This window comes from Sylvia atricapilla, chromosome 14 (assembly GCF_009819655.1).
Source record: "Sylvia atricapilla isolate bSylAtr1 chromosome 14, bSylAtr1.pri, whole genome shotgun sequence".
Taxonomy (NCBI): Eukaryota; Metazoa; Chordata; class Aves; order Passeriformes; family Sylviidae; genus Sylvia; species Sylvia atricapilla.
This window is the reverse complement of record NC_089153.1, coordinates 11,646,857-11,668,190: the sequence shown is the minus strand read 5'-3', so window position 1 is coordinate 11,668,190 and position 21,334 is coordinate 11,646,857. Positions and strand designations below refer to the sequence as shown.

General features: G+C 41.7%; 1 protein-coding gene across 1 annotated transcript; it reads right to left on the bottom strand.

Moving 5' to 3' along the window:
* Nucleotides 1-193: 193 nt before the first annotated feature.
* CANX (calnexin) lies at nucleotides 194-18,943 on the bottom strand. Its single transcript, XM_066329131.1, has 15 exons — nucleotides 18,868-18,943; nucleotides 10,991-11,179; nucleotides 10,454-10,527; nucleotides 9,881-9,939; nucleotides 9,507-9,648; nucleotides 8,116-8,197; nucleotides 6,767-6,959; nucleotides 5,666-5,855; nucleotides 4,835-4,948; nucleotides 4,186-4,342; nucleotides 3,657-3,872; nucleotides 3,154-3,273; nucleotides 2,921-3,056; nucleotides 2,689-2,777; nucleotides 194-2,079 (listed from the first exon to the last, which is right to left on the bottom strand). The coding sequence occupies exons 2-15, from the start codon at nucleotides 11,174-11,176 to the stop codon at nucleotides 2,026-2,028; spliced, it is 1,812 nt and encodes a 603-aa protein (XP_066185228.1). The 5' UTR covers nucleotides 11,177-11,179; nucleotides 18,868-18,943; the 3' UTR covers nucleotides 194-2,025.
* Nucleotides 18,944-21,334: the final 2,391 nt, after the last annotated feature.

Below are 21,334 nucleotides of genomic sequence, written 5' to 3'. Positions count from 1 at the left end.
ATAAATAGCTGCTGCTCCTTGATAAAAATACAGTCCTGAGAACAAGCTAGTAGCAATGCTTAAGCTATGACATCTTCCATGTCAGAGTATAAGCTATTTTGCAATAAGGAGCAGTATTGACCAGGTGTTCAACAGGCAAAGGCATTCTAAACATGCAATAGCTCCCAACAGAAGTCTGAAATTACTTCCAGTATCTTGCTTACAATAGTTTATTTGTACACTGCAGAGAGATCAAGAAATCCTGCTATGCATTTGTGATCACTAATATTTCAAACACAACAACCAAGGGATACAACATAAGGACAGGCAGCAAAAGGTGTTTTACAAAAAAACCCCCAAAAAACCAAACCAAACCCAAAACAAGAATCTTTTAGTAATTGGTTAGATTGTTTGCAAGGTAATTGGAACACTCTTCCCCCCATAACCCCTGGGAATTATTCCACACACTATACCTATCATATGACCAAACAACACTGGAGTGTTTTAGTTCAGTGCAAGAAGAATAATTTCAGGACATTTAACTTCATTCTAAACAAAGGCAAAAGTTTATCTATATAGACATCCAAACGCCAACATATTAGGAACAGTGTAATGAATTACATCCATCTCACCCTCAGAGGTAATGCTCTTGTAGTGCTCACCTGCATTCCACAAAAACAAAAAAGGTGTTTGAAACAGTGTAGTATGGTAGACTTGACACTTTAAAAAAATTTATTCAGCTGGAACTGGAATTTCCTAACATTCACAATATAATTTAGAATGCATTTGTTACATGAAGAGCAGATAAAAGGACTTAAAACAGTTTCACATACCAGTTAAGAAAGAGATTCCACATGCTCCTTCCCCACCTACAATACTGACATCTTGGTTGTGGTTTTTGTTTCCTTAACAAATACTCAGTTCAACTTGTCTACCTGCCTACCTCCCCCATTTCTACAGCAGACATACAGTGACAACAGTGAGAGGATATGGGACACGGTCTTACTCAGTGTTGGACCCTGGAAAGGAGTAGGCCTAGCCATGAAATCGAGTTTGACAATGAGCTGAACATGAGACGCTTCAGCAACTGAGGCAAAGCTGCTCTCAGGAAGAGCTGTATCCGTCACAGAGAGGAAAACACTGGTGGCTGAACAGAGGGCAAAGGGGGAAGTAGCTTAACCACACCTCTCCAGCAACCCTCAGCTTTACAAAAACAGTTCAAGAACAAATAAAATTGGTTGTCTGCAAGCTCCGCAGGATCAAATGCCACATTAAGATGACCCACTCCAAATCTTAGATCATTTGTCAACATTTAACAGGGCTTTAGCCATGCACAGTATGCATATATTCTATAGACTGCCTAACCCCTTCCCGTCCACCCCTTCTTCCTCTTTCCCCTCCCCCCAAAAGAATGAAGTTGATTGGTTAGAATTTCACTACTGGTTTCCCCGTACATCCCCCCCAGTTGTCTTTTCTTTTGAGGGCAGGGGTGCTGTCAAATGCATTGACAACTTTTCTTCAAACAATTATCAAATTTTACGGGGTATATTGGTGCATTTAGGAATTTACATATTTGTAAAAAAAAAAAACAACAAACTACTTATAAAACTGTATTTTTATCACCTAGCACTTTCAAGATTCATTGTTATATTTCACTAATTAATATATTAAATTAAGCCAAGGTTTGAGTCCAGAAAAATTCTACCAATCTACTTAAGAACAGAAAAGAATATTTAAAACCAAAAATGAAAAGGTTAGTTATGTTACATTCCAAAATCCACAGCCCATTATATTAAATGCTTTCTTTCTACAGGAATGATGCTCTTTTTAGAACAGATGATTGCAAATATTTTACTGCTAGACACTCCATTACATTGGATCGTGTGACTGGAACCTGTGGATGGTGAAATCTTGAGGTTTGTCCAAGTTTCAATGTAAGGTGTCCAAGGTCCTCTCCCAGAACCATATTTGAAAACAGCAACAAAAAAAAAAAAAAAAAAAAAAAAAAAAAAAAAGAAATCACAGATCAAGTTCTTATGACTTTTTTCAATCTTTCCTTGGCTTTCTGTTTCTGGGTGATCTATTCACAGTTTCCTCCTCCTGCAAGAAAATAATTTGTGTAAGCATCAATAAAATAAAACAAAACCTAAATATACCCTTAATAACCATTTTGAGAAAATCTATGAAGACTCCACTTTCTCTTCTACATTAGAATTTAGTTCTTGAAAGGACCTACTGCTGAAAGTACTTTGTGGCAAACAGGCAAATTCTTTGTTTTCACAGTGGATGTACATTATTTGCTGGGGGAGTGCTCAACAGCTTCTGATACTGAGAGAATCCTTTAACTTCAAGCAACACCTCCACCCATTTCTGAGTCAGCCATTGTGTCAGTGTGGAGCACTCAAGGTCACATCCTGACTGCACTCGAAGCTGAATAAGTATTTTGTCTCAAGAAGATGCCTTCCAACAGTCCCACTCCCCTCCCAAGGCAGGCTCTACAGCAGTGCTTTTAGCAGGGTGCTCAAGTCTGCTGAAGTCAGCCACAGCAATTCCTATTCTTCAGGTTGATTAAATTTTCCAAAGTTCTGAACTGGGAGAGAGGGTCATGATGCAAGTCAGGTTAACTTTTAACACTGTAGTTAAAGGCCTGTTCTACATAACATATGAAAGAAAATGCACAAACTTCCTTCAAAGTTTAAGCACTCTTACCTCTGATGCATGTTTCCTGTCTTCTTCCTCTTCCTCTTCTTCCTCCTCTTGACTAGCACTTCCTAGATCAGCATCACTTTTCTGCTTCTCTTTAAGGGGGAAAAAAAATAAAAAAAATCATTCTCCTTCCTGACTTATCTTCAGTTCACCATTGGCTTTATTCCATATCTGTCAATCCTGCTGGTTTACTCTATCAGAGAGAACATCGTTCAAGGTTATCTAGTTTACCTACCAAGCTTTTCCTCATTTGCATCCTCCTCTTCCTCCTCCTCTTCTTTTTCCCCTTTATCTTTTTCTTCTTTCTCATCATCCACCACATCAGGCTGAGGAGCATCAGTCTTCTTGTATTCTGCAGCACTTGGCTGTTTCTGAAAGGCAAACCCAGGAAATTATTTGTGACATTCAGGCAGATTTTACTGAACCTCCCTTTAAACGTGAGACTAATTATCAGAGGAAATGCATTACCTTCCCAGAACAGCAGAAAAGGATAACAAGGAACACTGGCAAAGCCACAGTGAGGATGTAGACTACCCAAAGCCAAGGACGCTCTTCAGCAGCTGCCATCATCTGGCCCACAACACCCGGCTGTAAGACCAAAAGAACTGTCAAATTCCACCCCAGACAGCAAGTTCAGCAGCTAAGTTTAAGCTACAGAATTTTCAAATAGGCTTTTTGCAACTTTAAACATTGTATTTCAGACCTCAAAAAAAAAAAAAAATCAAGCTAATTTGCACAGGTACTTTTCCCATAGCTTACAAATTCAGAGCAAAAACTCAGAAGAGAGCAGTGAGTACTCTCAGTTACCTATATTAACATAGTGTAATTATGAACTGAGGCTCTGACCTGGTTTAGCTAAATCCTCAGCCTTAGCACTTACAGGTATATATTGACAAAGGCTGTGAGAGAGAACAGCAGAGATGCTTCTACTGTTCCACTCAGCAGCATACAATTAAACCATCCTCTCTCACCTCTGCAGCACCATCAGCTGCCTTTTTCAGTCCCCATCCATCACTGGCCCAGTCATCAGCCACAGCTCTATCACTACAGATGATAAAGTTGTCAAAAAAGATGTCAGATGTCATGGACCACAACTCAAGTCCCACAGCACTGACGGGAGTCATCTTGAAAGGTTCCAAGTCTTCAAAAAAATCTGGGTTTGGGATCTTTCTAGGTTTCCATATACCCTAGAAAAGACAAAAGACATGCAGCCTCATCTACTAGAAGACAAATTTCAGTTTTCAGCCCATTATGAATGGAGAGATATAACAATCCATTGCACTTAATTACAACATCTACTGGTGCAACTCATCAGTCTTTGGGAATCAATACAATGAAGTGATGCTTGGTAAGAAAGCACTTTAAATCTGTCCACTTGAAACACAGTACAATCATGATAGCACTTGAATTTTTAATTACATCTGCTGAATCCAAATCATTCTGCTTTTTTGTAAGAGAGATGCTGCATTGGCTGCCAGCTCAAGCAATGAAAACACCAACCTGATAGTTCACATTATCAATCATAGGAGGCTTCCATTTGCCTTTGTAGTTTGGATTGTCAATCATTGGGCGCTGCCAGGTACCACAGCCAGGAGCTGTCTCACATTTAGGATTTGCAATCTGAGGTGCCTCCCATTCACCATCCATATCTTCATCCCTGAAAAGGCAAATTCAGTTTTGAAGGTTTTGAAGTCCACCCTTTGACTTCATACAGAATAAGGCTCAGACAATGTCCAACTTCCAGGAAAATCAAAATTCCTACCTCTAAATAGAGATATGGAAACTTTGTATAGCATAGGTCTGTAGATAAATATACTGTAGAAGGAACAAGGATTTCAAAGACTAATTGGGAAACACAGAAGATCAACAAAATCCAGGCTCGAGCACAGCTTCCCCCACTGCCCCTTCCAAGTAGGTTCTACTTTAAGGTGAACATCCCTGCCCTGTTCTGCTTACAGTCACAGAAGAGCCAAAAAATGCAAAGGCAAATGCAGGACATGAGTCCTCAGACCACGGCCTTCTACTTTCTTCTAATTTTGAAGAAAAACAGCCTGAACAGCAACTTTGTCAGCAAGCAACAATGAACTGCAAACATCAGTACCGAAGTCATGAAATATTTGCAGCCATCTGCAACAGGCAGCAAACTCACCAATCTTCAGGCTTCTCAGCATCAGGGTCTGCTACATATTCTGGCTCATCATCCAGCCAGCCCTCTGGTTTCACAGCGTTTTCATCCGCAATCTTTGCAGGAGCATCCTCATCCCTTGAGGGCAGAGCATTATGTGTCAACACACAACACGTAAGAGTTCTTAAGCCCAAGGCATGGTTCTACAGACTCTGAACAAGTCCGCTGCTCTAGACAGCCAGCCACTTTCCCTTCTGTCAGGGCCACTCCATGATTTCAGAAAGGAATTGCCTTGCAATCCTAACAGGTGCACCTCATGGCATATCAAGGTGCCAACTGCAAAGTACTACTACTGATTTTTTTTAAACCAATCTAAAAGGGGCACATTAGAGCAAATGCCATTTCTTCACAGCTGCAAACACACATTTGTGCTTGAAATTGAGTCTATGATTTACAAAGCACAGGAAGAAAGGCAGGATCAGTTTCTGATTTAGGGAGTCAGGTTTTTAAGTTACCTTATCTATACATTACACAAACAGCTACAAAGATCCTTCAGTTATACCTTCTGCAGCTTACCTTTTTATCTCATCAAGGACGAAAGCAACAGGTTCAATAGGTATTTCTGTAAAATCTTTGTCTGTGGCCAACACAGAAACAGGATCTCTCAACAGAAATTCCCAGAGGATGTGGAACCTCTCTGCCTTTGCCTACTGAAGTGCTGTTAAGATGTCTAATCTGACAGTGTTTTTCTTACAAGGGTGAGACTCAAAACCTTCCATAAGTCACGTGAGAAAGACAGTTTGATCAGGACCAAATTATAAGGACTCCCTCAATTCCACACTTCCAACACCTTACCAGTCATCTGGTTTAACTGCATCTGGGTCTGGGATTTTTGGTCTCTCATCCCAGTCCTCAGGCTTCTGGTCATTTGGGTCCTCAATCTCTCGGGGTGGATTCACAGGAGGAGACATATCATTTAGCAAATTCCCACTGTTGACAACTGTTTGATCAACCAGTATCTCAAAACTATTGTCAGGATTCAAGACTGTAAGGAAAAAAGTTGATGTAGTCATTGCATGTACAATACAAAGCATGAGTCAAAGCATCAATCATCTCCACTGTACAACCCAAGCTACCACCTACCCATCAACAACTGCTAAGAACCTTTTTCCTTACACCAAAGTGCAACTAGTTATGATGCACCACATTTCACCCTGTGAGAAGGCAGACTCCTGGCAGAAGTCCTACATATGTTAAAAGCACAGAGATTTGTAGAGTGATTTAGCAGTTACCACAACAAGTTGACTTTGGCACAGTAAGAATTGCTTTAGTAGTAAGAATGTATATTCTCATATTCTACACCAGACTAAGGCCTCCTACTACTGACTAAGAGCATTTTAATCTCTCTTCTTTATCTACTGCTGTCTCTGTAGTAGGAAAAGTTAGAGACACTCCTATGTACTTCCTGAAAGATTTTGATCATAGCTAATATACCAGACACTATTTCAAGAACTCCTGAGTTTGTCTGGTACATGAAAGCAGGGAAAAAAAAAAAAAAAAAAAAAAAAACTAAACCCAAAAAAAGAAACCACGATGTCTCTACATCTAAAGCTTAGTGTACCCCATGTTACCCAGAGGCAGCATTCAGGCAGTTTACACATGCTGATAATTATTTCAAATATATTTGGCTCAAGTTACTTACAGCTGCCCTGAAATTCAGTTCTCCTTTAAGTATTAAGTTCAAGTCATATGACCTTTCTTACATGAATCAATATTTCCTGGAAGAATGAAATAAGCCTTTGCATAGACAATCAGTTTTTGCACTTGAAGCTTTAAAGCAGTTTTCAGTTTTATTGCACTGGCACAAATATTCACCTGTTCATACAGCTCACTTTATGAGCTTTTGGTGCAGAAAATGCAGTAATTACTAATATGCATAGTTAGCAGTCACCATACCTAGAGTATAAAGATGAGTCTTCTTGTCAGTAAAGTAACTCTTCAGATCTGCATCGGGACGCTTTGCGTGCTTCTCCTCGTATTTGCCAGTCTTTGGGTTTTTGTGCCGGAAGATGAAGTGCAATTTATAGTCCTCTCCACATTTATCAGGCCCAAACATTATTGTATATGGAGTTTTGTCATGGAACTGATCCTTTAAAAACAATGCAACACTTCATTCTGTTATTCTGAATTACAACTTGAGTCATTGTCTGGTATAAGAATTCCCAATACATTTAAAACTATTCTGCAACTTGGATGTCAAGCCCATGAAGTCCCCACACTAAAGCTTATGTGCCTCATATAAGCCTCCAGAAAAAAAAAAATATGTGCTGAGAACTATCCCAGCTATTTAATTTTGCACCTCCGGGCTCTATTTTCCACATGGAAAACACGAGCTAGTCAAGCGTCATCTCAAAGATTAGTGTGACATCCACAATGTTAAAGTGTATCTCCACATTAAAACAAAATATTTTAAAAGCTATTAGAAGTATCAGGTACTGGCAATAATGAAAGGGTAGCAAGGCCGCTGAGTTTCTTTCACACAAAGTGATAAGCAGCACTCTAAGTGAAGCCAAGCTGTATTTAGTCTACACCTACAAACTGGGGTACTGCCTCAATCTAAGTTGTAACTGGATATAATCACCATTGAACTCCACAGGTGTATTTGTTCTTGTTAATGTTATCTGAAAATTCAATGCACATACGAAACTGATTAGGCAGCCAAATTGTGTTCTTGGAGTTTGTGGTTGCTCTTTTTCAATAGTCTGGCAATTGTATTAATAATACAACTGCAATGAGACTGCAGAAGGGTGTGCAGAAGGAGAAGGGTGGATAACAAGTCATAAAAGGTACATCCTATAAAGTCTAGGAACATGGCTAAAGAAAACTTGTACAAGATACTAAAGAGACCCATAGGCTTCAAGGTTACCCAGCAGTTCAGCTTCATCTGAACAGGCTAAACCACTTCAATGAGAGGACAAAATGCATTTCGTAGGCCTTAGGAGCTGGCCGCTCTCCTAAGCACCTCCTGGTTTTTTTCTAGAACCCAGGAAAATCTGAAGTACTGCAGAGTTTGGCAAAGGTCTACAACTGCTCAGCTATTAGAGAACTTCAGTTTCCACTCAAGGGGCTGTCACATTTCAGTACTTATCCTCTCCAACTGAAAGCACTGGGAAAATGCTGAGTGCAAAGTACTTGGGCAATCAGGGCCCACAGCCTTCACTAAAAGGGTCTCTTCAGAAAGAAGCAAAGTGAAAAAACTTCAAGTTGTTTCACAGCTAATACCCAAAAGTAGTAGCATTACTCACCAGGTTCAACTCAGGGGTTTTTGAAAGCAATTTCACATAGGCCCCACCACACTCTATTCCATTTTGGAAGTTTACTTCATACCTAATTTTAGTTTTGGATAGAAGAGAGGAGAGCACATGTTATACATGAGGAAAATTTATTTTTGTAATACACAATTACAATTTCTTCAGTACAAATTAACAGTAACACTGTTTTGTTGTTGTTTGCTTTAATCACTTCACCAGTGAATATTAAAGATACAGTCATACAGATATATAAAGATAAGAACTAAGAAAATATTCACAAGAGTCTGAGAAACAGCTAAAAATTGAAGATTTAGGAGAATTAACCTGACAGAAAAGATTAAAGAATTTGAGTGCTGGCCTAGAAGATAATGACCTGGAAGGAGAGAGGAGGAAGAAAAAGCTTTCCCATATATGACACTTCAACAAGTGGCAACTTGAGGCAAACCAATTATTTTCCCCACAACTGCTACAGTAGACAGACAAGTCAATTTGCAAGACGACAAAGCAAAAACAATTGGATTTTAGGAGAAGCCCCTTTAGGGTTATAAGCATACAACAGTTTATTTAGGGATGCCAAGGAGCCTGAAAAAGGCAAAACATTTCTCTCAGGAATAAGCTAAGTATGCTTGATCCTCTCACAATGCCAGCAGCTGGAGTGGATGACCACTGGGCTTTATTTTTAGCCTTGTATTTATTGAGCCAAAACGAAACAGTGCAAAGCAAAGTGACCAATTCATTATCTTGTGCAAATACAAATTAATTTACTCTTTGTTTAAAATTTATAATGTCACTAATAATGCACAATTCAACTGTTCTGACTGAAATTGTGCTTTTCCCCTGCCTTGCTTGTCTCACATATATGGAAGCAGATTCTTCTAAAACAGTTGTGACCAGAGCTATGCAAGGTGTTCATCTTCCATGGCAAATGAACTAAGGAAGGAGGAAACAAATGCATCTTTACCCCTTTGTCCACTTCCCCTCAGAAACAGGAGGCAGTTTACTGTATAAGAAAACACACTGACCTACTTACAGCCAGCATTCGTTCAAAAGGACAAAGACTTCCACAATTAGCTGTACAAAAGTCAGTTCCCTGACCTTGTTACTACAATTAAATCAAGTGAACTGAAGCCACAAGACAGGTTACCAAGTCTAGTTTGCAGAAATTTCTTTCTTTTTCTGGCTTCAGAAGGACCCATGCTGTTACTAACTCTCCACTTTGGGAATCTGGGTTACTATTTTACTCTTACTCAAAACAGTATAATAATATGTTACAGCATCTTGTATCATCTAACCCCCAGTCATCAAAAGCTCAGTTATGGAATTAACCTCAGCTTGCTATCATGTCACCCTGGAATCAACAGAACATTAAATTATTCTTTACTTACTGTATAATAAGAGGTTTGGTATCAAACACAAATGGCTTGTAAAGTTTGGATGAAATTGCATGATGCTTGGCTCGGGTTACCATTACAAGCCCTTTGTCTCCTGGAAGCTTTGTTTCCTTCATCTCTTGGACTTCCCATTTACCTGGGGAAGGAATTGACCAAATGTTCATCTATTTTAGACTCTCCAAGCAGATTATTTTGTTTAAATCAGAACTAAATCTTATATTGTTAGCCAGGTATATAAATATCCCTGCCATTTTCTTCAGCAAATATAATATTAGGTGAGAAACAGAAAAGAAAGACTTACATCTCTTTTTCCTACATGACAAACAACATCAGAAACATGTATCACCCAAAACCTGGGTTGGACTCACCATCATATTTGGCAATCTCATCATCTGTATCATCTTTCTTGGCTCTGGAAAGGATCCATCTAGAAGACAGATATCCAATGGTAGGAAAACCATATTTCCCCTCCACAACACACACACTAAAAATCCTGCCCTTAAGATAAGGCAGCCCTTGGCTATCTCATGACTACACCCCAAGTATCTCCATCCCCTGAGGAGTTCTGTTCCCAAATTCACAAACTTTTCTGTGTTTGCCGCTTCCCACCCCAAGGTAGGACTATGGCCTCAAGAGCAAGTACCTCACTCCTGTAATAAAACCCCAGAAGTAGCACCTTACTATTCTCACATCACCTAAGGAAAGTAAAAAAGCCACATGCAATGGCCTCACCTCCCCTTTATTACTAGAACTTAAGGAAATACTGGTTTAACTCAGCATTTGAGCAGCTAGTCTCAAGAGGTCATTACTGTAATCCAACCGAACAGTGGCCCTTTGATTCAGTTTGGAATAACATAAGTTCTGCAGAGAAGGTTTTCATTGCCTTTCACTGAGATTTTACATTATTTGTTGTACAAAATCATCCTTCAGATTATACTCACCCATCCAGAGTTCCTTTATCAAAAGATTCTGCAAAATACACTTCACCAGTCGGGACAGGGGCCTTGTAAGCAACCTAGTTGAAAAGGGGGGAATTTATGCACCCTTCAAGACACATTCTTCATTCTACAGAAATACAGGCATGTAAAGCTCACACTCCCTCCTACACTCAAATACAGCTCACCTGCACATTCTTGAAGCATAAACACAGAAACTACGTAAATATTGCTGCTTGTGCCAAGTTGTGTTCTTGTCTGCAACTAAAACTCAAGTTTATATCTAGCTGGAAATTTTAGTATTAACTCCTGATACGTAACATGTTAAATCTAACTCACATCAAGGTTAGATCTAAGTCTTCTGGAAGAGCATAGGGGACATGAGAACAGGAACAAAGCAGCCAACCTTAATTCCAAGCCTTACTCCCTTATCTTTAACAACCTTACAGCATATTAAAGGTTAAGAAAATAAAGACCGATCAGATTCACATTAACCGAAACACAAGCAATAATTCAATTGTTAAAAGAAGTTCTGTGCCAAACCTTTGGAGCTGAAGGAGGACTGCTTGTTTCAGACTTTGATTCTTCTACCTCCTCAATACCATCATCCAAGTCATCCTCAATATCAACTACATCATCAGCATCATTGTCTTCATCCACATCATGTGCCTGGACAGCAAAGATCCCGAGGGCTAGCAGGGTCACACACAGTAGCCATTTTAGCTCCATGTTCTGAATAAATAAGACAAGGCAAAGTGGTCAAGCCAGCACTGCACGCAGAGCAACGCGCTGCTTCTCGGCACAAATCCGAGCATCCAAGGCAACAGGTGAAGTGCAAACTTATCTCTCCAGCTCTGTTATTTACTGCATCTGCCCGAGACAGCTCTAAAAGCTGGGGAGGAACACAACATAAAGCTAAGTATTTAATACCAAACAGATATTAACTGAGTGGAGAACCACATGTGCATGTTCTGCAGATCATGCTGCAGAAGTGTGTAATTTTGCTCTTACACTGCTACAGCCCAGACAGTGGACACATACATGACACCACAACATGTGGCTGTAAAAGCTTAAAAAGAAAATCTATTTCGTGCTTATGAAGGACTTTAAATACACCACGCAGGAACTCAAGCTTCCATTCAGTCCAGAAATTGAAATAAAATTTTCTATTTTATTCAAAAATAGTCATTTTTGCAGAGTAATCAATCCTCATCTCCTGTTCAATATTTTTTTTGTCCTTTCAAATGCAGAGCTCTGTTGTTTTCAGTCATCAAATCTCGTCCCCAGGTTTTATTGTAGAATTACTGCCAACAGTCATTGTTACTACTGGCAGATGCCTAAGAGCAGTTGAAGCTCCTGGAAACTGCCACTTGATTCAATTCCCTCCTTTCAATTTCTAATGTAACAAGATGACCAGAGTAGCTGTTAACTGTTGAAGCCTTTAAGAATTAAAATATCACACTTAAACTAGTTCATAAGGTGCTCAGCACATTGTCACATCTAAAACACAATGGACATCGGCAAGCTGTACCTTAAATATCTTGTAAGTAAAATGGGTTTCAATTTTACTTTCCTCCTAGAAAAATTACAAGATCACTGCATCTTTAGGTTTATACCAAAGGCAATGCTCCCAGAACGCTGCTCAGTTTTATCTGCCCAAAATCCTCACAACAACCTGCACCTTGCTCATCTCTTCTCCTTTTAATCTCACTCCAAATTTTCCTTCCAAAACCAGAGGCGTAACTGAGATTGAATTTCTTTTGAAAACAAGTATAAAACCAAACATCCCCTCCTCCTTCCCTTACACTCCTACCTCACACTGTAGGGCTGCAGACTTTCAAACATAACTCAAGCAGAGTTAACAGTGCCTTTAGGGGCTTAAGATCATGCTAGGAAACAAACTTTCAACTTTCCAAAGCATGTTTAGGCAACTAAAAGAGTTTACATTCTCAAAGGCTTATCAGCACTATCCAATATTCCAAAACTATGCTGTCGACTTGATCTACCATTCTTAGATTATTCTTTAACTTACTTCTAATGACAGACAGGGTTTCTAAACTTTGTAACTGTAGTTTTAGAACTACAACAAAATTGTATGTTAAAGACTTGAGCTGAGGCCATGTCCAGTTTGACAGCAACATGCAATTGCAGCCAGTTTTCCAACAATAGCAATGGCCTTGAGGATTATGGTCCAAATGCATGTGCACAGACCTCCCCATGCAGTTCAGACAACTGCACCCCAACACCTCTGAGCCAAAACGACAATCATTCCAGAAGGAATACTTGACAAAAACTTCCAAGGGCTGTTACATATGAGCAAAGCTTGTTTGCTTAATGCACAGTGTACAGCCAAAACTGAGAAGTTTCAGATCTCAAAACAGCTCACAGCTCTTAATATTACTGTGAGAGCCAGAACACAAAACCAAGGACTGAAAACAGTCAAACAGACATCAGCACCCTTGGAGCTGCAAATTCTTTCTGCACAGATAATGTGCTCTTTGAATAAACTGATACCCACCATCATAAAGGCAGTACAGAAACAAGAGCCTGAAACTTCATCTGAAAAAATTATCTTTATGGCGCTGGATGTGCCCTGTGTGACTGAAGCAACCATGGATGAGACACCACAAAAACACCTTTCCATGGAAAGGGTTTCATTTTGTCTTACCATACCAACAGGGCCTCACTAAGTATTTTTAAATAGAGGCAAATTCAGGAAGACAATACAGTTTTACAGCTGCTTTCAAATTATACCAAGCAGATAAAATATGCATGTCATGATTTGGAAAGTGATACAACAAAGTAATCTTAAAAATATACCAAGGTTAAAAATGAGCCAATTCTTTCCTTTCCTAAAAGGAGAGAGTTTCTGCACCCCTCCTCCCAACCTTGTGCAAAGGGTATTAATGGTTTAGCATGCAAGTAATCCTTTAAGCAATCTCACCAGTAGCCAACCAGCACGAAAGTTTCAGTGAAAGAATTAAATCATCCCCCACAACTTTCCTTCCAGTACTGACTCCATATTTAATAATTACCTACTTCACAATCCCACCTCAACTACCACCCTTTGAAAATATTTGTCAGCAGCAAATGGACTTTGGCAAATGCTCACACCCAAGTGGCAAAGCCATGGGGCCTCAGAAATTCTGTCAAAGCATCTTAGTGAAATCAGACAATTCTGCCAGGGACCACACAGCAGAGGCAGAAGTCTGCTGCTGCACATCTGTGCTTCTGATACAGCCACAGGTATCTACCCAGCTACACTTATCATTTAATGCGCTGTCTGAATTTCAGGCCTTGCTAAACCTCATTTCAAGGGAAAATTTTATGGTCAAGTTCTCAAGGAAGCTTCACCCTTCTTTGCAAAAAAAAAAAAAAGCTAAAAAAGTCTGTAGAGAAGCTAATCTAGTTTCATGTGCTTACCTCTTTACAGTCATTGGCAAGCAGTTGTCACAAGTTTATATACCTGCAGAAAGCTGCTTAGGACACTTCCTACACATTAACTTAGTCCAAAATTCAACATAAGCTACCATTCATATACCTTGAGTACAGACTGGTAGCTTTTTCTTCTGCAACTGTCAGTTATTATGCCAAACTCTTTATTCTGTTTAACCTGAAACAATATAAAAAGCTGACTAAATTATAGAAAAAAGGCACTATGTTCTCAGAAGAGCAATTTAAGTGAAGTACACATTTTCGATATTTAAAAAGCTACTTCTATCCATAATGGATGTACTGCTACAGGAAAAATTTCAAATTCACTTTACACAATCCTTAGGGACGCAACATAAACACAATTACGCCCTAGTAAATTAGGTTACTCCTAAATAGAAGAGGAGGGGAGGGGGAGAGAGATGCAACTCAGGTTTAATACAAAACAGGCATAAATCAATTTTTCAGTGGAACTTTAAGCTGCTGGCAACTACAGCTGTTCAATTAGTCACCTCAAAAACAGTCTAACCTTCAGACACTCTCACCTACTCATTCATGATCAGACTTCTCCATTAAACAAGTGTCCAGTTTCCAAGCAATTACCATCCTTAGCCATTTTTTACTATGCTTGCACCTCCTTTCTTCAGGTTAAACTGTGCAGCATTTCTGAAGGTTGGTGTATTTCTGATCATGCAATTGCTGAAAGCCATTAACAAAGGAACACTTTCATAATAGGTGAGAGCTTCTGACGTCTCCATCCTACTTCAGTGCAACCATCACTTTCACCATAACAACGTTTCAAGTCAGATAACAATTCCATGTACTTTTTTAAAATAAGGTCTTCAGTCACAGACACTGGTGCACCACTCAGATTGAAGAGAAAACTACTGCAAAGTTTGAGACTGTCAGTGCTACAGATTACTTATTCTCTCTCTGCACACACCCATGGCCAGCTTCTACCCCAGAAAACTTCAGAGCTGACATTTAAGCACTATTCATCTGATTGTCAAAAGGCTGAAATATTTTACCGCAATATTTATAAGATCTATAGCAGAGTGCTGGAAACAGACTCCTGGAACATCTGCACTACAGACTTTACTTTTTGACAAAGAAAAACCAAAACCAAATTGGTTTTGATTCAGAAACAGAATCAGGACATTACCCCAAAAGCAGCACTCCCGACATGTAGGACTAAGTGAATGCTACCTCTGGAGTTCAAGGTTTTTAAGAAAGTCATGCATCTTTAAAGATAAATTTTTATTTAGTACTCTCCTTTCTCCGGGCATAATGGAGAAAGTTCTTTGTAATTACTGACACAACACTGGAAACACTCATATAACACAGTTATCACTGTTCTCCCTAACATATTCTTGTCCCCTGGAAGAGAGTGAAATTGCTCACAGAGAGGATCTTCAAGTCCTCTGTTATCATTCTTCCAGAACATACTGTTTAGTAACTTCCCTGTCAGGTCAAACAGAGCCTGCAAAACCAGTTTAATCATCTCCTTGGTTACTAATCTATTTCAGTGGTTCATCAAGCCAGTTCTTAATACAGCATATTTCAGAATGTATAACTACATTTGAATGGCTACTGGCTATATGGTTTACTACTTAAAAAATAATTAACAGTCAGACCAAAGAGATCTTAGGAAAAAAGTCACTACAAACTACACTTAGGCAGTTTAACTGGATGAGCATCAATGGTTTCTATTTCAGCAGTACCTGAAGTCTCAGCTGAGTGGCCTAAGCAAAGGAAGAACAAAACCCACTAGCTTTGCTCCAAACACTGGATTTCAGTGTTGTATTCCCAGCAGCACACCAGTGAAAACAAGCACAATGCCTCAGACAAGGCAAGAATTAGGGAAGAAAAATTTAAAGTCAAACATAAAGATGATTCATCACAACACAAAAATGCAAGGAGACAAGAAGAGAAAGGCTGAGACACAGATAACCATTTTCTCTCTCAAATGAGTTCTGTGGGTTTTGAGCAAAGGCTCAGTTACCCTACTTGGTAGTTCACTAATTTCCTAAAGTCAGAACTACAGAAGAGCAGAGGAAATCTCTTCTACACCTCACAATCCCTCTGCCTTCCACATCCTGCCTCCTCTGCGGTGCCAGGGTAACTGTTTACACAGCCTCATGATGAACCAGCTGCTGGTTTAAGATGGCTCGAAGTCCTTCTGCCATGTTATTTTACCCCTGAATCAATACCCCAGGCCAGCCCAGAAGCAAAAGCAAAAAGAGCTGTAGCAGTACCAGTGAAAGTAAGTGGCCAAGGATAGAGGAAATAAAGCTGTGGGCAGCAGAGCCAGCTTAATGCCACAGTTTCAAGTGCAGGTCTGTCACCTGCACCTGCCTGACCTGACTTTAGGCAGCCTTGGAGGACAGACATCACGGTGAAGCAAAAACTGTGTGGCCAAATACTTTAATTCCAACAACCACTACAGTGCCTCAGGACCCCTCAAAATGGGATATAATAAAATTATGTTCATGTATATACAACAACTCGTATAATGCAGACAACACGTTTTCCCCTGAAATACCGTTTTTCAGCAGGACAACTTCCAGCACTGTGAAGATTCTGCCTTTAACATTTAACTCAATGAACAGCAGACAAGGCTAAAGAAAACCACCTTACTAACAAGAGAAGAGAGGCAAGAACTCTCCATGATGGTAGTTTATCCTCCTACCCCCCCTTTTTTTTTTTTTTTTTTCAGTAAGGAGTGGCTGGGATACACTTCTACATGAGGAAGAAATCTCCAGGAAAGGATCAGCCAAACCTCTCGGGGCAGCCCCACAAAAAAAGCCCCCTCCTGTTTGGGTTGTAGAGAGCACAAACCAGGCAAGGGATTAGGTGTGAAAAGGGAAAGCAAAAAAAGCTTGCTTTTAATAGGCATTTCAAATATGCCAGTTTCTAAAAATAATGTACAACAGTGCAGATACAGTAGAGAAGCAAAAAGCAGACAGATACTGTTTGTCAGCATAGATATCCTTCCTGCAGAACTGGAAGTCCTTGGAGGGTAAAGTCAGAACCATGAGGCTTTTTGACCTCATAAAACAGATGGACTGCTACAAAAATTATATTAGGTGGGGGCAGATCTGGAGGGACCCCAAGATCTTTGAGACCATCACACCTAGAAATCAATTCAAGTTCACCCTGCTACAGAACTGATTCCAGCAAGAACAGGCTGCCACCCTGATTACTACCAGAGGCAGAAAAATCAAAGGCCAGAAAAGGAAGTAAAAGGCAGAGCTAAGTACAAGTCTCAGTGTATTCTCCGTAAATGATTTATTCATTTACTCAGGGGGAAAGTGCTACAGCACACCAAATGAGAGGGTAATCTGATGGAAGTTGAAAATTTTCTTACTGTTTTACACCAGATTCCCTTCCTAGGAGAGCAGTTGATCCCAAAAAGCAGTTTACATATCATACACAGCTTATGATGCTACCTGCAATTTGTGTAAGTATCTTCTTAGTAATGTTCTTTTAAACTAGAAATACTAAAAGTTAATACAAACACTAAGTTTTACTCAGACCTTTTCCTAATTTTATTAAGAGAATTTATTAATTTTATTAAGTGTTTTGCATGAGCCCATCAAATACAGCCAAATTAAATAAGGTGGTGTTTGAAGTCAGGTACCTCAGCATGAACTTAGAGTAATATATATACCAGCCTATATTTAACCATTATTTTATCTGCATTAGCTCATACATTATTATAGTTCTGCTATCTCTTTGCAGTACTTCAGCAATCATCAAAACCACTACGTGCAAAACTGTCCCATAAACCCCACGTGTTAACTATGCTTACTTGACAACGTTAAGTAAACATACTACATTTAGAAATACATTCATTACATGCCTAGAGACCAATCTAAAGACATCTAACATACTCTAAATAAGTTCCAGAAAGACTTTTCCACGATGAACTGCAGAAGCTCTGCAGCATTAATTATGTTAACCCTGATCATATGAACATATCACAGTGACATATCACTGACCATAACAATGGTCTTTACCATTACTACTACCATTAATACATGTCTGCTTCCCTTCACAACCAAAACACCTGCAGCGTTTCTCTTTCTGCAGCCTAGAAAGTTCCGAACCACAAATCCGCATGTGAAAGTTCACACTTCAGAATCGGTACAGAGAAGAAAGCAATGTGCTGTACACGTTTTAATTCAAAGTGGGTGTTTTTCTTTTAAAAGCACACAACATAGTCCTCAGCCAGAAATGAGAAATATCCTTTATACGTTATTTTAAAGACAGCCAATGCGAACGAATATGGGGGACAAATATCAAAGCAGACATTTGAATTCCTTTAAATTCTCAGATCTTCCTGCTGCAGATTCTTTGCCTGCACTTCACCTGTTGGGCCTCCAGCTCCGCGCCCTGAGCTCCCCCTTTCCACAGGCTTCTCCTTCCCCTCGCACAGCCCCGGGCAGGCCCACGCCACGCTCCGCACCCACCTCCCGCTCTCCCTTTGCGGGGCTTCATTGGGAGCACCTTCAAGATTATTTCCGACACCGGAACACGTAAAACCTAAACCACGCGCTACCCACAGCTACGTCCGAAGCTTGCCTCCATCCCGGTTCCACCCCGCGGCCCTGGCAGCAGCCGCTGCCCAGAGCGGCGCTCACAGAACTTACCAGAAGAGCCGCCGCTCCCCCCAGGCCGCTCCGAGCCCTGCGGGTGCCGGGCGGGACCCGGCGCCGCCGCAGCCCCGCGCCCGCCTCCGGCCGCAGGGCCCTTCCCGAGCCGTCCGCCCGCCCCGACTCCGGGGGCTCCCCGCCTCCTCCCGCCGCCGGGATGGGGCCGCCCACCCCCCAGGGCCCAGCAGCGACCCGCCGCGCGCCCCACGACAGGCCCGGCTCCCCCACCGCCTCACGCCGCGGGCAGCTCGGTTCCCCGCTCCCCCGCCCCGATGTTCCGGAGCCGCGGCGGCTGTGGAGGGACGGCACGGACGAATGCACAGACACACTCACCCTCCGCCGCCCCGGCCACCGCCGCCGGGCTCCCCTCACCTCCGTCACGTGCCCGCGCGCTCGCCGCCGCCCGCCTATCTGCCGCGCGCCAGCCCCACCCCCGCCTCACGGCGCTCATCCTCTCCCCATTGGGGGACAGCGCGCCCGTCCGCCCGCCCAGCCGCCCGTCTGGCACTCTGACTGGCTGAAATCAGCGCCGCTCAACACCCGGCCCGCCTCTAAACACGCCCCCAACGGCGCTGCCCTTCGTGGAGCGCTGTCATTGGCTGGCGGGGTTGCAGGAAGTGCCGGCTGATTGGGTGGCTGCGGGGAGGCCGTTGGGATGTGGGCGGGGTCCCGCCGGGTCTCGGTCCAGGGGCGCTGCAGAGGCTGAACGGGCGCTGCGGGCGGTAGGGGGCGGTAAGGGGCGGCAGGGGGCGGGGCCACCGCCTCTCGCCCTCCCCTCGCCCCCCCCATCCCCTCACCCGCTGCCTCATAAAATACCGTTGTGTGAAACAGCAAAGCCATCTTTATATCTCCTCGTTCATTAGAAATGGTGCTCGGATTTTCTTGCCTATTCAGAAAATGCAATATATCCGGTGGTTTTTTTCCTCGAGTTCAAGCCGAGGATTTAATAAAATAGTGAACAGTGACATAGGCTGCAGTGTGTTCGGAACATGGCAGTGCTGCTCAGCAGCTGCTTGCCCAAAGGCCTTGTGCAATTCCGGAAACTTTAACCTGTGTGCATGTTGAAAATGAAAGTAACATAGTTTTGTAGAGGTGAAATACTGTGTAAATGTCGAACGTTTGTACATTGAATCAGAAAAGAAACACAGGGAAATACAGAAATGAGCGTCCCTGTGGGGCCAATGGGACAGACAGGCCATAGGAGATGCCGGGTGTGATGGGGCCGCACGAACGAGGTCGGGATTGAACTTGGGGAGTCTCCGTGTCCTGCCGCACACACAGCCGTGTGGGAGGGCAGGAACATGGCCCCACGGTGAGGAAAACAGGCTCCTGGAAGTCGCAGCACCTTTGGGCTGTCTCTGAGCTGCGCCAGCTAAGAACAGTTCAATAGAAAGCTATGTCTGAACCACCCAGTTCAAAGACAGCTCCTGTGTGGTCTGTGGGCTGCAGCCTGTTCCCGAAGATAGGAGGTATTCTGTAGGAATAACAAATCCAATATTACTAGGGAAAAGTAAGAAAGAAATGGGGGGGGGGTGGTTTTTTTCCTTTGTAAACATAAATCTGTTTTGAGTTGATGCAATGAGTCAGCAGTATAAGTTTCCCCACAGAGAAAATTCCACCGTGTTAGGACAAAGCAAGCAGGGCCCCAGCACTCAGAAATAAGGCTCAGCATAAATGAAATCAGCAAATCCCTGCTTGCACCAAAGTTTGGAATCAAACACATTTTTCCAGAAAGACACCAAGCTGGCTGCTAAACTGCTCTGTTGAGCTATACTCGGACTGAGCAGAAGATGCAGACAGGCAGGGAAACAGAGGCAGCACAGGAGATATCAAATGCTTAAAGAAGAATCTAAAAACACAATGGAAAAATACTTTAAAGAGTAACAAAGCAGTATATTTTATCTCAATCTAGGCAAGCCCATTTTCCTAGCAAATATATTTTAATCCTTTCTTTTGAAACAGCTTATTGACTCCAACATGACTGCAGGACAGCATAATACTCCTGCTGAAATCACAGAAGCACCAGGAAGTCAAATATACATACACACGCGCGCGTGCTTCCCGTTTCTCTCCCACCCTTTCCCAAAAAAACCCATTCCTTCCTTTTACAACCTGCTGAATCATGGCACAGGCAGGCAGCCCTGGAGCTAGGTCCTGCCTGTGCTGCTTTGTCATCGAGGAGAACAGAGCAATGTAAGTTACAAAGGGAGAAAAAAAAAAAAAAGAACCTGCTAAAAGCATATCCTATGCAGGGATTTTTGAGACGTTTGAACTTAGATAAAAGAAATACAGAATGAACACAAGAGAGAGAGAATCCAAAAGGAAAACAAAAGGGATGAGTAAAGGAAACAGAAGAAATATGCACAGATATTTAACTGCTTTGGCAGCTGAGAAGGTGTTATTTTTAGACTCTGGAGTGCCAGGGCAGGGAAGATGAAAGAAAGAGAATGGCACATACCACATGGCAAACATGACATTGCCAAGGAAAAACATTTTGGTGTATTCAGGCTTTATTGCAGCAGATTTGCTTTGTCCCACTGACAAACAGTCGGGAAGTATGTTGTTCTCTGACTTTGGCAGTACAGTTGGAAAGGCAGAAATCAGGCAGTGTGGTGAGACTGGCAGAGCCTGAGTATGCACACCTCAGAGGTGAGAGGCAGTGCTCAGTTTATAAGTGCACTAGAACTTTGAGTAATTCCATTTTGGGAAACTTTCTTGCCCTGAGTGTTATCAGACAGAAACCCCATGTCCTTTCCACTGGTACTTTCTTAATTCTCTCTAAATTGATCTCCAAAGCGTT